Source organism: Otolemur garnettii, unplaced genomic scaffold (genome assembly GCF_000181295.1).
Source record: "Otolemur garnettii isolate 467f Iridium unplaced genomic scaffold, OtoGar3 scaffold00039, whole genome shotgun sequence".
In the NCBI taxonomy this organism is placed as follows: domain Eukaryota; kingdom Metazoa; phylum Chordata; class Mammalia; order Primates; family Galagidae; genus Otolemur; species Otolemur garnettii.
Genome location: NW_003852434.1, coordinates 10,538,512 through 10,555,982, shown reverse-complemented (window position 1 = coordinate 10,555,982; position 17,471 = coordinate 10,538,512). Strand labels below are relative to the sequence as shown.

Below are 17,471 nucleotides of genomic sequence, written 5' to 3'. Positions count from 1 at the left end.
TAATAAAATTACCTTCTGGCTAATTTGTGTATATGAAACACAAATGAATTTTGTGTTTAGACTTGGGTCCCCTCCCCAAGATACCTCATTATGTATATGCAAATATTTTGAAATCTGAAAAAATTTGATATTTGAAACACTTCTGGTCCCAAGCATTTCAGAAAAGGGATACTCAACCTGTATTATTGTCATTGGACAGACTATTCCCAAGAATAACATCTCCTGAATTTTTTTCTAATTGGTCATTGTACTGGATTTGAAAGTTCAATGGTTCTTATTGAAACCAGAAAAACTTTCTGGTTGGAAAATATTTTCTGTAATGTAAAAAGTTATGGGTAGATTAATTCACTAAATGCCCAGTATTCAAGTATTTGATTACAGTATTCACAACTATTGGGGTCTCCTTATATAATTGTTATAGATACAAGTCAGTAATTTCACACATGAATTACCCTTGAATGACAGTTATTTATTTATTTATTTATTTATGTTGCAGTTTCGCCGGGGCCCGGGTTCAAACCGGAAACCCTCGGTATATGGGGCCAGCTCCCTACCCACTGAGCCACAGGTGCCGCCCACCACTGAATGACTTTTAGTTCTTTTAGCTGAAAGACTGAAAATTCTGTGTCTAAATATGGAGTCAGTGATATCTATTGAATTTTGTGTTAACTTTTTTCATCTTAGATAAGGATTTTTAAAAGTGCATCATTTCTTTTCATTAAAAAAAAAAGTGCTAGGGCCAGGTGCAGTAGTTCATGCCTTTAACTTAGCACTCCAGGAGGCTGAGGTGGGAGGATTGCTTGGGGTTAGCAGTTTGGGACCAGCCTGAGCAAGAAGTTTACAGTGAGCTATGATGACGCCACTGCTGGGACAGAGCAAGACTCTGTCTCAAAAAAGAGAAGCAGCAGCGTTGGGAAAGGCTAGGAACTCTAACTTGCTTTTCCCAGGGGCACTCACTAACTGTGGCCTGTGCCTTCCTAGGGGAGCTGGTCCTTCTGATGAACATGCCTGCAGACAGCCCCGCAGATGAAGGGCAGCACCTGCCTGATGGAAGGACAGCAACTCCCATCAGCACCTTCACCCAGCAGGACATCAACGAAGGCATCGTCTGGTACAGACACTCGGGAGCTCCAGCCCAGAGCGACGCCTTCCGCTTCCAGGTACCCCCTGCCTCCTGACGTTCCTGAAGTCTGATGAAAACCATCACTTATATATAAACAACATGAGTAATTTTCTGCAGTTTCTAAGAACAAGTTTGGGAGAATTTCCTAAAAAATGCTGTTAGTTAATCTGTTAGTTCAGTTATATGGATATCTTCACAAGCAGAGTTGTCTATAGCAAAGGGATTTCTACATAATGACCAGAGTATATGGAATTTCTTCAAAATGTAAAAATACCATAGGGAGGAAAAAAATCACACAATCATATTTGTGAATTTTCCTGGGACAGTTACCATCTTATAAAACCATGAACTTATAGCCAAACTCTGAGGGTCCAGGTGTAAGTTCTGCCACTTACTTGCTATGAAACTTATAGAATTATTGTGAACATTCGAGTGTGTGTACATGAGAGTGTGTATATGTAATATAGCATCTATAATACTGCCTATTACATGGTAAACACTACATAAGGATTTATTGTTACCATTCATAAAAATTGGTCAAATACCATAACTGTAGGCTCGGCGCCTATAGCTCAACCGGCTAAGGCGCCAGCCACGTACACCTAAGGTGGCGGGTTCGAATCCCCAGCCCGGACCCGCCAAACAACAATGATGGCTGCAACCAAAAAAAATAGCCGGGCGTTGTGGCGGGCGCCTGTGGTCCCAGCTACTTGGGAGGCAGAGACAGGAGACTCGCTTGAGCCCAGGAGTTGGAGGTTGCTGTGAGCGTGATGCCATGGCACTCTACCCAGGGGGACAGCTTGAGGCTCTTTCTCAAAAAAAAAAAAAAAAAAAAATACCATAACTGTAAAGAGACCCTGAATAAATTAAAGAACAAAAATTTATACTGGGTACATTCTTTGGTGATTATGAATATAATTAGAAATTGATATTAAAAAGGTAAACAAAATTCAAACGCTTTTAAATATTTAAAATGGTTCCTGAGTAATTAGTAGGAAATTCTTTAAAGGAAATCAAAGCAGCAAACTGTTAAGAAATATTGGTGAGGAAGAAATCACTTATCAAAACTTAAATCATGTGAACAAAATTGTATTCAGAAGAAAATTGATGGCCTTAAGCTCTTATTATTGAGCAAGAAAGCATAAAAGTAAATGGCCTAAATATTGAACTCAAGAAGCTAGAGAACCACAAGGGAAACCTAAGGAAAGGAAAAGGAAGAAATTAATAGAGGTGGGCAGAAGAATTGGCTAATTGTAAAATACTAGAAATGATACATGAATACAAAACTGGATTCTTTGAAAACAATCAATAAAATTAGAAAAACATCTGGCAAGCACAGTTTGGACATAAAGAATTAAACAGAAATACAAAGAAATAAGGAATTATGGATGAGAAAGAATGTTTGAGCATGGATACAGAGAAAAATATGGTAACGTGCCAGAGAAAATATATATGTTTATGGTAATCAGCCAAAGCCGTGTCAGAGCTCCTCAGAGTCTAGGGCTTTCCCTTTGTCTAGGAATCCAGTTGGGATAAACTAACCCTGAACACTGACCTTGCTAAAATTATCATGCATTCTGCTTCTGATGCCTGCATGTACATCTTCATTGCCTGACTAATTTATATTGTGTAAAAGATGTGCTTTTCCAGAGAGCAAGTTGAGATAAATTTGGAAACCATTAAAATGAGGTTCTACTGAATGCATTGAACGTCCAGCGAGTGAGCAGACACTGAGTGCCCTTTGCCCAAGTTAACTTTTCATTTTTAGCACCTGGGGCCTGCAGTGGTCACCAAAGAGTGAGTCAGAATGGAGGCAAAGACCTCATCAGGAGAATTCACCTCAGAGATTCTATCTCCTTAGAGGTCAGGATGAGGAATGTTATCAATATAGAACATTGCCCTATAGGGGCATTCTAAGACCCGCTCAAAATGACATTTGAGGCTTTTGCAACTTGGTCACTAAGTACTAAAAGTAAACAAAATAAAATAATAAAAAAGAAAATAGTAAAAGTTACCAACTTAAAAAAAGAAGCTCACTAGAGTTTAATGTATCCAGTTGAAGGCTGGGCACAATTCACACCTATAATCCTAGCACTGCTAGAGACTGAGGCAGGAGGATCCCTTGAGCTCTGAAGTTTGAGATCAGCCTCAGCAAGAGCAAGACCCTATCTCTACTAAAAATAGAAAAATTAATGGAGCGTTGTAGTGGGTACCTGTAGTCCCAGCTATTTGGGAGTCTGAGGCAGACGGATTGCTTGAGCCTAGGAGATTGAGGTTGCTGTGAGCTAGGCTGATGCCATGACACTCTAGCCTGGGCAACAGAGTGAGACTGTCTCAAAAAATAAATACATAAACACACACACACACATATATCCAGTTGAATGTTATTACTTAGAAAGTGGTTCTCTTCAGAGAGCCTTCACACACTTTTCTCAAAATGTGTTTAGAACTCCTGCTTAAATTTGCCTTCAAAGTGTGTCGAATCGTCTTTTAGAATATCCTCCGTAGTGAGAGGATTCTTATCCTTTGGAAGCAGATTAAAAAATATAACCAAATAGTCAAAAGTTACTCAGAATCAGGTCTGGTAAGAAAAAGAGTGATAATTATTTTTTGTTAAAATGGAGAATAATTATGAAGTAAGGAGCCCACCCTTCTTATATAATTTGTGAACTCCATCTGAAAGCATTCCAAAAAATGCATTTTGAATATTGACAGCATCTTTATTGCAAATATGAAACATCTCTCTGGGATTATGTTCTCCTGACATAAAAGTTTCGGTGTATTTGTTCTTAAAGTCTCACTGTTTCATGGGCTTACTTCCTACATTGATTTGAAGTGACACAGGCACTATAGCTATGTATTAAAATAAACTGTTAGCAACTGTTCCAATTCATCATTTTAGTGTCCCTAAAGAATTTTAAACTAAAAAAAAAGATGCTGTTCAATGATTCTTTTCTTTCTTCCCTTCTTTTTTCCCTTTAAAGCAGAAAGTGCAATATAATGAGTTGCATGGATTTAATTCCGTTTTAATGTCGATGTGCTGTCACGAGCCATCAATTTGTCCCATCTGTTACTTTGTATGTAAGATTGGGGTTCGAGGTAATGCAAGTGGGATTAAGAAATAGAGCGTGGCACAGTGAGAAGAAATCCTGCACACTGGCAGTCATGTCTGGTGTGGGAAGGAAGCCTGGTTTTGATATATTCAGATCATATTGACACCATCTCAGGGATTGTGGTTTCCACAGACTGATTCACTTGCAAGCAGTATGACCACATTTCACCACCTGCCTGGCATTCTGTTCCTTCTTCATGAAACAGGAGAATACGGACACTTTGTAGATTCCTCCTGCCTAATTTCATAATGCTGCCAACTTGAGTCCTGTTGGTCAGGGGCAAGATCATGAAGCAGATTGACCTGGCTAAGTGCTGCCACTTACTGGTTTGTGACTTTGACATGCTGCATAAACCTTTTGACCTTCAGTTTCCTCATCTGTAAAAAAGGGGATACTATCTATTTTGTGGGTATTAAGATTACCTTTGAAAATTAGCAAGTACAGTGCTGAGCCCATGATAGGTGTGATCAGTAGAATAAGTTACTGGTAAAGATTATTTGTATCAATCGTTGTCTCTTTGAAAACAGGATTCTGAGACTTGATCTCAGGCACCTGATATGATGAAGATAAGGCCAAAAAAGACAGTTTTTCTGGGTATACATTTGCCACCTTTCTCAGGATTTATAGAATCTTACCCTTATTGCAAGGAATTAATGCAACTACACATGGCCATACGGGGGTTAGCAATTCTTGAGACACGACTAAGGGGGAGTAAACAACAGAGAGAGGAGGGTTTATGGGAAACTCAGCACCTCTGATGGAAAGACAGAGACTGCATGAGAAAAGCATCATTTTTCAGTATTTTTAAGGCAGGAAAAAGTTGATTTTTATGACCACTACCCAAATTATAAATGTTATTAATCTTGCCATGAAATCATGAGGCTAAGTCATTTACCAGAGCTGAATAAAAATGAAAGAAATGGAATAAAAATTATGTTACACACTCACAATAAGATAATATATAGCCATCAAAAATTATATTTTCAAGACTAATAAAAAAATTTCATAGTATTATTAAGTAAAAAATTTAGAATACATAATTATACATAAAATTTGATACATCTGCATAGAAAAAAGATTAAACTGAAATTCATCAATATATTAATCATCGTTGTTTCTAAGCAGTGAAATTCTAGAATATTTTTTATTTCTAATATTATACTTTCCTGTGTTTTCAGCATTGCCTAAAGTGATTATGTATCTTTTTTTATAATCATTAATAGATTATTCCTCAAATCTGAAGAGCAGAATGACAGTTGTAATGCAGGAGCATATAGAATTCAAAAATGGTTTAAAGGGGAAAAAGTAAAAACACGCGCCAGTGTGCTCTGCCCACCAGAAGGTGAGAGACTGACCAGGCTGGCTTTGCTTTCCAGGTGTCCAGTGCCGCAGATGTTCAGACCCGCCTGGAGAGCCGTGTATTCAACATCGCCATCCTACCGCAGACGCCTGAAGCACAGAAACTCTCTCTGGAAGCCTCTCTCCACATGACTGTGAGTTGAGTGGAAGGGCACGTGGCTGCTGTGTGAGGAGGCACACGGCACACTGATGGGATTTGGTGAAGTGTCCAAAAGGGGGTTTATAGGGAGTAGACGCCTGGTCAGAACAACATACCCTCTGGAGCCAACAAGCCCCAGTCCTGTGAACACATTTCTCACTTGAAAAAGAAAATTTCCAGAGGGAAAGTAAGGTTATGTGGAATCTGTCTTAACTTCCTATTCATTGCTGATGCCCTTCCTGTGTTATCCCAGACAGTCTCAGGGCCTCTGTGTGAGTACTGAAAAGACATTTCAGGCTTATGTCCATGGAATGGACACCATCTAGGTATAATTTTCAGCCAGCTATGGCACCACCTTGCTGGAGAAACTGTTACTCCACTTTTTAGACACCTGATTAGCAGCTTCCTGTTGCAAAAGCTTCCCAGAGAAGGTGCCTGAGAGCTGAATCCAGAAGATAAGTAGCAATTATCCTAGAGGAAGCTTGGGAGTGAGTTGGGAAGGATGGGGACGTGATGGCAGAAGGCACTGCTCTGAGTAAAAAGAGCACATGGGAAGACTGACCGTGAGACAGATCATGACTACTGGGAAGTTGCAGATACTCTGGTAAAACTGAGGAAACAAAGAAGGCAGCACAGGCTCAGCGAGGATGAGGATGTAGGTCGTGGTGCTAGATCACGGAAGGCCTGTGGGCTGGGGGGCAGGAGTGTGGGGCTCAGGAAGATCTGGAGTAAGATGTCAACTAAATTAGTACGTGAAGCTTAGTTCAGACAATCAGCAGCTCTACTGGAGCCCTCTCTCTGGGGGAGATCTAAGGCCAGGACCCCTCGTGCACACAGAGCCACAGCATGCAAGACCTTATAAATTACCCACTGTGGGTCCACATTTTAGTTAGCGCCCACGTAATTATGCTCCAAAGTAGTGCATCAGCCTGGAGCCACACAAAGAAAGCAGCTATAGTTTTAGAAATTATGGGGCTGGGGCATGACAGAGACATAAAGGGGAAAATAGAAAGTTTTTAATGAATAGCTGGTATCGGCATTTCTACTGTAAACCGTAATTTAGAGAAATCATAATTCAGCAGCACCGTAAAGTGTATAATTCATCACTCTGACGGGAGGAACTTGGATCAGAATTTTCTCTAAACTGTAAAGAAAAATGTGCACACACGTTCTTGCCAAATGCTAATGGAGGGTTATTTTGAGTTTAGAGGGAAAATGGGCCAGGAGCCATGAAGACAGTGTTGTGCCCACTTTGCCGTGTGGACCTCTGAAGAGACTTTTCAAGTCACTTAACCATTAGGAGCTTACATTGCATGTTTTCAAATTAGGTCTGTCCAGTTGAAATTCAGGATATCTTAAAGGTTAGTTGACTGTAAAATGTGATTAGCCTACTTTTACATTTCTTAAAATATACACAGTTTATATATTTTTTGACATTAATTAGGGCCATTACCATAGGATATACTTATAATCTGGACAAAAACACATTCTCAATTCAGTAATTTAGACTCATCTAAGCCCACAATTTTTGCACACATTTGGTAAATATAATGTATTGTGAACACATGGTGATACCTATGTGGTATATTCATTTATGCAATAAAAGGTAGGAGTCGGCCTCCCTGTTCAGTCAGTCACTCCTGTGTAAACACTTTGGAGCCTCTAATTTAAGCCGACTGCTGTGAAAGACATTGGAGAGTCAATGACCATAAAACAAAATCTGTGTTCTCAAGGAACATTGAGTCTAAAAGAGGAGCCAAGCAGATAGATACGCAGGATGGTCCGGTGATAAGTGCTACAGCGGAGCAGTGATGGGGAGCGAAGGGGCACCTGACCCAACAGAGCACGGGAAAGGGCTGGGGAAGGCTTCCCCCAGGAGGTGACCTGGGGGTCACCAGAGTTCAGGGCTCTCAAATGTAAGCCTGCATTAGAATCCTTATAGGGTTGGTTAAAACATGGAGTGCTGAAACCTACTCCAGGATTTTCTAATTCAGGACGTCTGGTGTCAGGCAAAAATTTACATATCTGACAAGTTCCCAGGTGATGACCTTGGCTGCTTCTCAGATCACGACCTTGGAGAACCACTAATCTGGACTAAATCTGGGCAAATTGATCCCAGGTAAGAAAAGCAGAATTTGAAAAAACATGGACACAGAGAAGCAAATGACATATTTGAGGAATTAAAAGTAGTTCAGCTGGCTGGAGCATAAATCCCTAAGGGAAAAAGCAATAAGATATGAGAGTTGGATCACAGAGGACCCTCAAGATAAGATGGAGTTTCCATTTTGTCTTAAAAGGCTGTTGAGGCAAGTAGGGTGTTGAAGGATTGGTAGCAAGAAAAGCCACAATCAGATTTTTAATGATTAGGTTAGGAAGATGGTTCTGCTATTCTGGGTAGAGAATATCCTGGATGAGCAAAAGACAGAAAATAAATAGGCTGTTGCAGTCGCCTGGAGCAAGAACTACCAACGGCATGAGCACCATGCAGCCGGGATAAGGATGAAGAGACATTTGCACACTGTGTCCATTGTAGCATTATTCACAACAGCCAAGAGGTGGGCCATCTACATGTCCATCAACAGATAAATGGACAAACACACACACACAGTGTAATGTCATTCAGCCTTTAAAAACCAGCAAATGTTGGCACCTGGTACAATATGAACGAATAAATGAACCTTGAGGACATTATACTAAGTGAAAAGGCCAGTCACAGAAAGCCAAATAATGCATGATTTTACTTATATGAGATATAAAGTAGAATGTAGTCAAGAAAAGTAGAAAGGAAGTTGGTAGTTGCCAGGGCTGGGGGCTGGGAGCAGAGGGAGAGAAGGGGGCTGTTCAGTGGGTGTAGAGCTTCACCATTGCAGCATGGAAAAGTTCTAGAACTCTGTTGTATGGCAATGTGCATATAGTTAATACTTAAAAATGGTTAAGATGGAAAGAAGGGAAGGAGGGAAGGGGAAGACAAGGGAGAAGGAAGGAAGAAGGGTAGGGAAGGGAAGAAAAGAGAGAGAGAGAAAAAGAAAGGAAGGAAGGGAGGGGGGAGATTTAGAGATGCAGCGACTGTTAGGTAGGGGAGGAGGCGCCATGCCAGTTTCTGAGTGCGCACGCACACCACTCTCTGAGGTCCGGAGAGCATGATGAGTTCAATGGGGACGTGCCCATAGCAGGTGTGCAGGAGCAGATGGGTGAATTCAGGGAGCCGAGGAGCGTGCGTGGCAGGGAGCAGACTTCATAGGGCCTCATGGGGTGGTGAGGGACTTGGCTTTTATTTGGAGTCAAGTGGGAAGCCATTGCTTTGAGCAGGGCTCTAAGGTCTCCTGGAAAGGGATCCCTCTGGCTGCTGTGCTGAAGTAGGGTGAAGGAGAGGCAAGAGAGCAGTTAGGAGGCCAGGAAGTGACCAGGGGAGACCCTGGCTCCCAGCAGAGTGACTGCAGTGAAAGCAGCAATTGGATTCAGGGTGTGTGGGACAGATACACGAGGGCTGCCCAGAATGTGTCCAACCCCTGTTGATGCTATCTGTCATAGTACATGGCTGGACACTTTACAAACAGCCCTCGCATTGGTTGAAAAGTGTCTTTCATAATGATTTCCATGAAGTTTAATCTTTTACTACTTACTATGTTTAACTGATAAATATTGAACATTCAAAATAGCCAATATTAAAATTGATTATGCTTTGATATATCTCAGCCTCAATATTGCTTCCCTCACAGAATTAAGTTCTTTTTCTACCTAGTGTCTACTTCTATTAGTAGAGAAATAGTATCAATAAATTCCAAAATGGACTATCTGTTATCCTAGCTAGAGCATATCAATAGTTCCCTTTCCATAGTCCCACGTCCATGATAATTTCTCTCTTCTTAATCACTTGATTCTTCTGAGCACATCTAGATTTCTAAAAATATCCCATGATACTCTGAGAATTTGCAATTATTATGGTGGTTTTGAGATTAAAATGTGGCAAACCGAACAAGGCCCCATGCCTGTCCCTTTCCTCTGTGTCTCTGTACATGTGTGTAGGCGTGTGCACATGTGTGACTGACACCTCATATGGGGCATATATATTTAGTTTGCTGTCCTTACTTGTTGCATTTTAGAGAGCTCAGCTGCTTGTTATTTGCAGTTCTAATTTTCCTTGCTCATTACATTCCAGACTTGAGCAAGGGGCTGAAATATGACTCTTCACTGCTGGGAGATTGTCCTAACCTGCAGATTCTGCCTCTCCCCAGGACAAGTATGCCTTGGGGCAATTAGAAAGCAACTGCAACCTTCAATCTTTTTTTGGTTAAAAGGAAGAACACCACGCCCTCCTCCACCAGCTTGACTGTGCCCTGCTTAATCCTTTCCTAAATGGGGAAATTCCTTCTGAAAGAGGCAAAGCTTCAAAGAGCAGGAGAAGGTGGCAGACTCTACCCACCTGCAGGGTCAGTTAGGGAGAGCCTGCAATGAGCTGGACACTTGTTCTATCTTGGAACAGCACATGTGACCCAGGCAAGGGGCCCATGCTCAAACTAGTTTTCCCCTTTCTCCTCTGTACACTGTGTTTTTGCCGCTGTCCCCAACCCACTCTCGTGCCTAGTCAGGTATGGAGGCTGAATCTCTGTTTCTGTTTTTTGAGCATTGCCTCTATTAGTGGGTCATGGATGGGCACAGGTGCGTGGATAGGAAAAGCTTCGTATACATCAGCCTCTGATTAATATGGGTCATGAAAGGTGGGGGAGAAATGTGACATCCAGTCCCTTTGAACAGCACAGTGGGGACAGGGAAGTGTTAGCTATTTGTGTGCTTTCGTAAGCAAATTGCTCTTAGATTTCCCAGTCCAAATGATGAGCCTCTTTTGATGTTTGAGGTGGTTTATCTTTAGCCCAGAAATCAGAAAGCATCCCCCTTCACAAAGCTGTGGGGACAGAGGTAATACCTCTTAGGGCCAAGACTTGAATTTCTCTGTTGGGCTGTTAGAATTCTTGCCAAGCTGAGCCCATGGAGTGAGAGGAGCCAGCTAGGAGCAGCAGGGTAGGAGAGTAGCCAGGTGAGATGCCTCATTTTCTGCATAAGGAAATCAGGGGCCCTCTACCCCTCCCCTACAGCATGCACTGACATAACTCTGGACACAGGAGTTAGGGAAGAGCAAGGCCAGGGCACAGGGAAGCTGAAAAGGACTCTGTAGCCCTGTGAGGTTCCTGAGGCTGGGACAGATCTGCAGTGCAAGAGACCACATCCTTGCTCGCATAGGGTTGGTTAAGACATGGAGTGTGATTCATTTAAAAGCCCAGAGTGAATTTTTTATTTATTCTCCTAGGATTTGTCTTTGCCTCTGGCTTTTGTTTTCGTCACACCGTTTTCTTCTTCTTCCTTCTGAACTCTGCTTAGGCTCGAGAAGACAGCCTGACTGTCATTCAGCCTCCTTCCCTATCCTTTGTGAACTCTGAGCGGCCCAGTGGAAAGATTATTTACAACATCACCCTCCCTCTGCACCCGAGCCAAGGTAAGATGTGAGAAATGATCCTTTTAGTGATGCTGCTGTCCTTTAGCTATTAACCAGTCTTAACAGCTCTGGAATTTGTCTGCTTGTACACACACTGCTATTTGTTGAGGTTTTAAGGAATAACAGTTATTCATGCCCCTGGCTCTTGTCCTCTAGTTTAGAACTAATAGAGAGAGACAGACTGTGGTCAGGTAGAGGATGACCCTGTTGGCTTCGGCACCAATAGAGCTTACTAGAGAATGTGCTATTACTGACCTAGCCCTTCCTCCACGCACTGGCAGAACTGGACAGATACAGGCATTGTCTGTAGGACAGAGCCTGTCCTGGTGAGGTTACAGTATGCAAATAGACCAGAATAAGCATGGGCTAAGAATAAGGAGGTCTGCCAGACAGCACAGGGGGGCTGAGCCACACGTACTCAGCTCCTTTTCCAGTTCGAGTAAATTACTCCCCCTGCCCTAGAGAGACATGGGACCATGGAGCTGCCAGCAGAGGAGAGGTCCCCAGCCATCCACCCCCAGCCTCTGGATCTCTTTCTTACCTTTGTACTTAACTAATAAGTCTATGCCCAACGGAAGTGTGGCTCTTCCTCACAGAAAGGAGGGTTGCTTCTAGTGAGATAATTCTGCTCCTGCCTCTGAGACCGTTCTCCAAGAACAGCCACTGTCCCAGATGGAACTTCTCATGTGATCAAGTTCCCAGGGAAAAAAGTCTAAAAATTAAAATCTGGCCAGATGCTATGGCTCATATCTGTAATCCCAGCACTCTGTGGGGCACAGGTGAGAGGATTCCTTGACTCAGGAATTCGAGACCAGCCTGAGGAAAAGTGAGACTTTGTCTTTACTAAAAATAGAAAAAAACATCCAGGTGTTGTGGTAGGAGTTTGTAGTCTCTGCTCCTCAGGAGGCTGAAGCAGGAGAATCACTTGAGCCCAAGAATTTGAGGTTGCTATGAGCTAGGCTGATGCCATAGTACTCTAGCCTGGGCAACAGAGTGAGGCTGTCTTAAAAAAAAAATTAAATTCCATTACCCTTTTTAAAAAGTCCAAAGAAATTAAAAGGCTGAAAGTCGTCCTTCCCCCTTTTTAATCTGCTAAGTGGTAGCTAGGGGTTCTCCCCACATTGCCAGGGTTGACACTGTCACAGCCAAGCCTGGGCTGTCCTCTGCAGGGTCGCTATCGGTGTCTTAGCTCTGCAGACAGTGAAGTGGCTCAGTACCACACCTCAGGTGGGCCCTCCTTTTAAAGAGTGAATAGGATATAAAAGCAATCACAGCATTAGTTCTGAAACCGAATGATTTAGAATAAGCAAATCTATAGCCCCTGAGGCATTTACCCCAGGCAGAGTGATAATGGCAAATCCAGTTCTTAGAGTAACCAAGACCAACATTCCTCTTGCCAAAGACCATTGCAGATACTAAGGAGTTTCTGAAGGAAAGAGGGTAGATTGAGAAAAATATCTCCTCAGCCTCACCCTGAGACTACTCTGTACCAGTTTCTCGGGACCTTGACCTTGAGTGAAACTCAGTTGAGAGAGCCTCATAATTACAATACCAGGTCTATGACTTTTAGAAAATTAGCTGGTCTGGGCTGAGACCGGGGCCGCAGGTCACACCGTACTGTGCTTTATTGTCTATGAATCTTAGTCACCCCCGCTATCTGCGTTTCAGATCTGCCCTTTTCTTGAGTAATCAGGGAATAATATCCAGGAGCAACCGGAGAACTATTATTCCTGACAGACGAAAGACTCCACCAGCAAGAAGGGCAGGCTCTGTGGCCCCGCCACCCCGCCGGCCATGAGAATCATCGCTGTGATGTTCACGCTGAGTCTCTTCCCCCAGGTTTCATCGAGCATAGGGACCGGCCTCGCTCTCCCATCCGGTATTTCACACAGGAGGATGTTAACCAGGGCAAAATCATGTACCGCCCTCCCCCGGCTGCCCCCCACCTCCAGGAGCTCATGGCCTTCTCCTTCGCCGGTAATGTCCTTTCTCGTGTCTGCCTCAAGGCACCCAGCTGCTGTGTGTGGGTTGTCATGGCAGGCTCACCCTAACGCTTCCTGCAGTCCTTCCCAGCAGTTTGGTGACACCGCATCATAGCTATTCAAAATAGCTCAAGACCTGTTGACCAGGGTGGAGCTTGGGCTCGGTCCCATCTGATCATGCACATAGGCATACTTTCAAAAAATGTCTATTTTGTGCCTCTTATGTGCCAATCACTGAGGGAGGCCTTAGAGATGTCATGGTGAAAAAGGGAGGCATGGATCCTACTCGTGCGTTTGGGGATTTGATAAATTATCCCAGTAATGAATGTTTAATTGCAGACTGAGACAAGAGCTGTGAAAAGGAGCAAGAATGTTCAGTAGTAGAGTTAAACATAACCAGACCGAGCTAGCCCTGGGGCTCAGTGGAGGTTGCCAAGAGAGCCTAGGCTGATGGCCGGGAGAGCACACCATGGCCTCAGTTGGCCATTGATGTGGAGGGTTAAGCAGATCAAGCATGAGGCCATTGGCACAGGCCGAAGCCAGGCCTTGCTTGCCCTGGAAGCCTGTGAAGATTGAGGTCTCTAGCCCGAGAACAAGAGGGACCTGGTGTGCGTGGCTTTCATAAGGAGCTCTTTGACTGCAGTGATATGAACAGGCCTGGTGAGGAGGCCGGAGTGGACGAGCATGTGGACGAGGGAGGTCAGTGAGAAGGGTCTTGTAGTACCTCAGGGAAGGTGCATGTAGGAATGGAGGATTCAGGCACCCTTTGGGGAATTAAAATCAGCATTAGGCCAGGCACAGTTGCTCACATCTGTAATCCCAGCACTTTGGGAGGCCACAGGGAGAGGCCTTGAGGCCAGGAGGTCAAGATCAGCCTGGGCAACATAGTGAGATCCTACCTATCTCTACAAAAAACTAAGAACTTAGCTGGGTGTGGTGATCTGTGCCTGCAGTCCAAGCCACTCATGAGGCTGAGGCAGGAGGATCTCTTAGCCCAGGGGTTTGAGGTTTGCTGTGAACTCTGATCCTACCACTTGCCCTGGGCAGGAGAGCAAGACCCCATTTCTGAGGGGAAAAAAAATTTTAAATAAATAAATAAAAATCAGATTTGATACAAGACAGCTTTTTAAAGGAAGAGAAGACTGAAAGAATGGATAACTGAGTTTCTCACTACAGCTGGTCTATGCCCTTCCACTAAGCCCTAATGACCTTGACTTTGCTACCCTTATATCTTTTCTGATCCAGTAAGAGATCTTTCTGGGTTGACCAGGAAGCAGGGGTTTTGAATCCTTACTGCTAAATATTTGCATGCCTTGAAATATTCTAAAAATCTTAGAATCTGTTACAAGGGTACAAGTGAATCTTTCTAAAAGCAGAGTATGAACGTTTTAACTCAATAACTAAGAAAATGACATGAAGGTTATGTTAACCAGTTTGATGAGAGTATTTCAAAATGTATAGGAAAACAGCACACTGTACCCCATGATTGCATTAATGTACACAGTTATGCTATAAGAAATAAAAAATAAAATAAAATAAAATAAAAAGTAAAAAAAAAAAAAGAATTTTAAGGTATAGGTACCACATCACACCATAAATGTAGGGAATTATTTTTATAATAATGGCTTTATTCATATAGAACAGCTGATGATTTCTTATGGTAAGTTGAACACGGATTAAATAATCTTAGAGTTACTATTTTTATTGTGGTAAACATTTAAAGTGATATTTGTCATTATTTATTATACAAATAATCATCCAGAAAGTGGTTAACTCTTCAATTAGATTGAAACTCTCAAAGGGCAGGGATAAGCTACTTCTCTACAGAGTATCTCCAGTGTTTAGTAAATGGGTAGCTAATAGCCTGTGAAAATGTTCATGATTCTCTAACCCCTACATTACAGGACCTACTTTGCAAGAAACACAGGATATCCTGGGATTAGAGGGAAAGAAAATATGTCAGCCATGGTTGCAGTAATTTCCATAAGATACTCACCTGAGCTCCTAGAGCCACTTTAGAGAGAGCGGAGTCCTATCCTGTATAATCCTTGGAATAAATCTCTTACACAGTTACAGTGTGTGAATCAGTGTCCCAGCATCACTCAACTCCACAGTGGAATTGACCCACCTGAACGCCTTGTCAGTGATATACGACATCACCCACATTCCCTGATGTGTAGGATTCTATGTACTGATAAAATGGGGTCTGAATGAATGTATTGTAAATCACTCTAACTGCTGTGATGTAAAATTATTCCACTATGTGGTTCTTTTGGCTGCTTAAAATTAATGCTGCTCCCATTAAATTCAATATAACATTAGCAAATGACCTGGTGATCTTTTCTCAAACGAGAATAATTGAGATTAAAGCGGCCTTTCCTCTCCTGACCTTTGCCTTGTATTTTGCCCATCCATCTCTGGCAGCAGAATGTTGAGTACACTGATTTTTCTCTCTCACTCTTACAGGTCTCCCAGAATCAGTAAAATTCCACTTCACAGGTAAAGACTAATCAGAATTTTATTAGCAAATGGAATTTTTTCCTTCCTTATTAGTTCTTTGTTTTTGCTCCCATTATTGTTACTTTTTGCTATTATCTGAGAACTACTTAACAGTTGGGTAATTTTTCTTCTAAGACAGTGGTTCTCAACCTATGGGTTGCGACCCCCAGGAGCTGTATTAAAGGGCTGCGGCCTTAGGAAGGTTGAGAACCACTGTTCTAAAACAAGTTTCTTCTAAAACAACTAGATGATGAGTTAAGTAACTATAGCTTAACTTTGTGTTCACAGAAAAAAATAATCTGCCGAGGAGGCTAAGGATTAATTTTAAGCCCCGTTTGAACTTGTCCTATTATGTATTAAAGAGGTAATAGAGGGTAAGATCTTAGACTCTGAATCCAGATGGCCTAGGGTTCAGCTTACGCTGGGGAAGTTTCTTAACCTCTTTATGCCTGAATGCCTCATCCATAAGTGGGGATAATAATAATATATATGAAGCTTCCAGAACAATGATTAGGACATAATCAACTGTGATTTGTACCAAGCTAATGAATAGTGGTTGTGTGGAGCCTTAAATAGAGCCATTCATTGAATCGCTTGCTAATGGAGGGAAAAGTCTTATGACCTAGAAAATCAGTTGAGAATGTGTATATAGATCTCACCATTCTCTTTTAGTACATAATAGAATAGAAGCTGAGTGACAGTCAGCAAAAGCAGGGTCAGAGCTGGCTTTTATGCTGGGCCATGGTGGGATAAGTTTCTTGTCCAGGTCCCCAGTGAGGGGGACTGACCATAAAAAGCATCCTTAAATAGCTGTTTAGGTGGGATTGACTATTCCGTTACAATTAACTACCCATGTGTCCTGTTATGTTTCAAGAGGGAATAATCTTGGTGGGAGAGAAGCACCCCTTTCAAGCCCCCAGGCCTTCCTTTCTTCTTTGAAGATTAAAAATCACATTTGGAGCAACAGTAAATTCCAACGTTGTGTCCCTGGTGATACGAACCCTGTATCTGTTTGTTTCTAGTGGCAGGCCTCTCGGTAACGCAAAGAAAGAATCAGTAAGAATATAGAACAGGTTTTTACATTTCATAAAATGGTTTGTGATAAAATTTATCTTATTTAATTCTTATAACCCTATTGTAAGGATAGGTATTATCTTCAGCATTTTAAAGCTGAGATCACTGAGAGTCATTAAGAGTAAAGATCTGCTCAGGCTTCACTGCTGCTGAACAGTAGAACCAGGATTTTTAATACAGGTGTCTGAATCCAAGTATGGGATAGTTTAGTCTGCTGTGCATGAGTGTTGATCGTGAAAAACAAGTGTCCTGGTAATACTCCAGTTTGGTTTCCAAGCCCCATCTCTGACCTGAAAGCTGAGTAGGGGAAGGGTTAACAACCGTCTTCTCCAGGACTTTAAGTTCAATGAGCCTTTAGCCTATTATACAGAGGAGACGGAACAGACCTTGGGCTGACCTTAAATCATCTTCTTTCTGCCCAAGTTTCCTATTTTTTGCAACTATAACTTGAACCCAAGAAGAAGAAAGACCTTTTCAGTCTGGTAGTTGGGAAGCCGTCTCCTTTAGGAGAGTTCAGTGGGAGCGAATTTTATATTGGGCAGATAATGAGCTAAGACAGGAAAAGTCCAAGCACCCTGACAGGAGTCCACAGAATGAGAACAGCCCATTTTGGTTAATCACCTAAGATGAGGAGAAAAGCTGATGTTCCCAACCTGGCCGGCTTCTAGACAAACACAGCTCTGCAGAGCAG

General features: G+C 42.4%; 1 protein-coding gene across 1 annotated transcript in view; it reads left to right on the top strand.

Annotated features, from left to right (window-relative positions):
* FRAS1 (Fraser extracellular matrix complex subunit 1) overlaps window positions 1-17,471 on the top strand; it is a 430,037-nt gene that overhangs the window by 304,041 nt on the left and 108,525 nt on the right. The window contains exons 30-34 of the mRNA XM_012805310.2: window positions 982-1,160; window positions 5,613-5,729; window positions 11,111-11,225; window positions 13,065-13,202; window positions 15,674-15,706. Of these exons, the coding sequence (XP_012660764.1) occupies window positions 982-1,160; window positions 5,613-5,729; window positions 11,111-11,225; window positions 13,065-13,202; window positions 15,674-15,706 (582 nt within the window). The remainder of the gene's footprint in view (window positions 1-981; window positions 1,161-5,612; window positions 5,730-11,110; window positions 11,226-13,064; window positions 13,203-15,673; window positions 15,707-17,471) is intronic.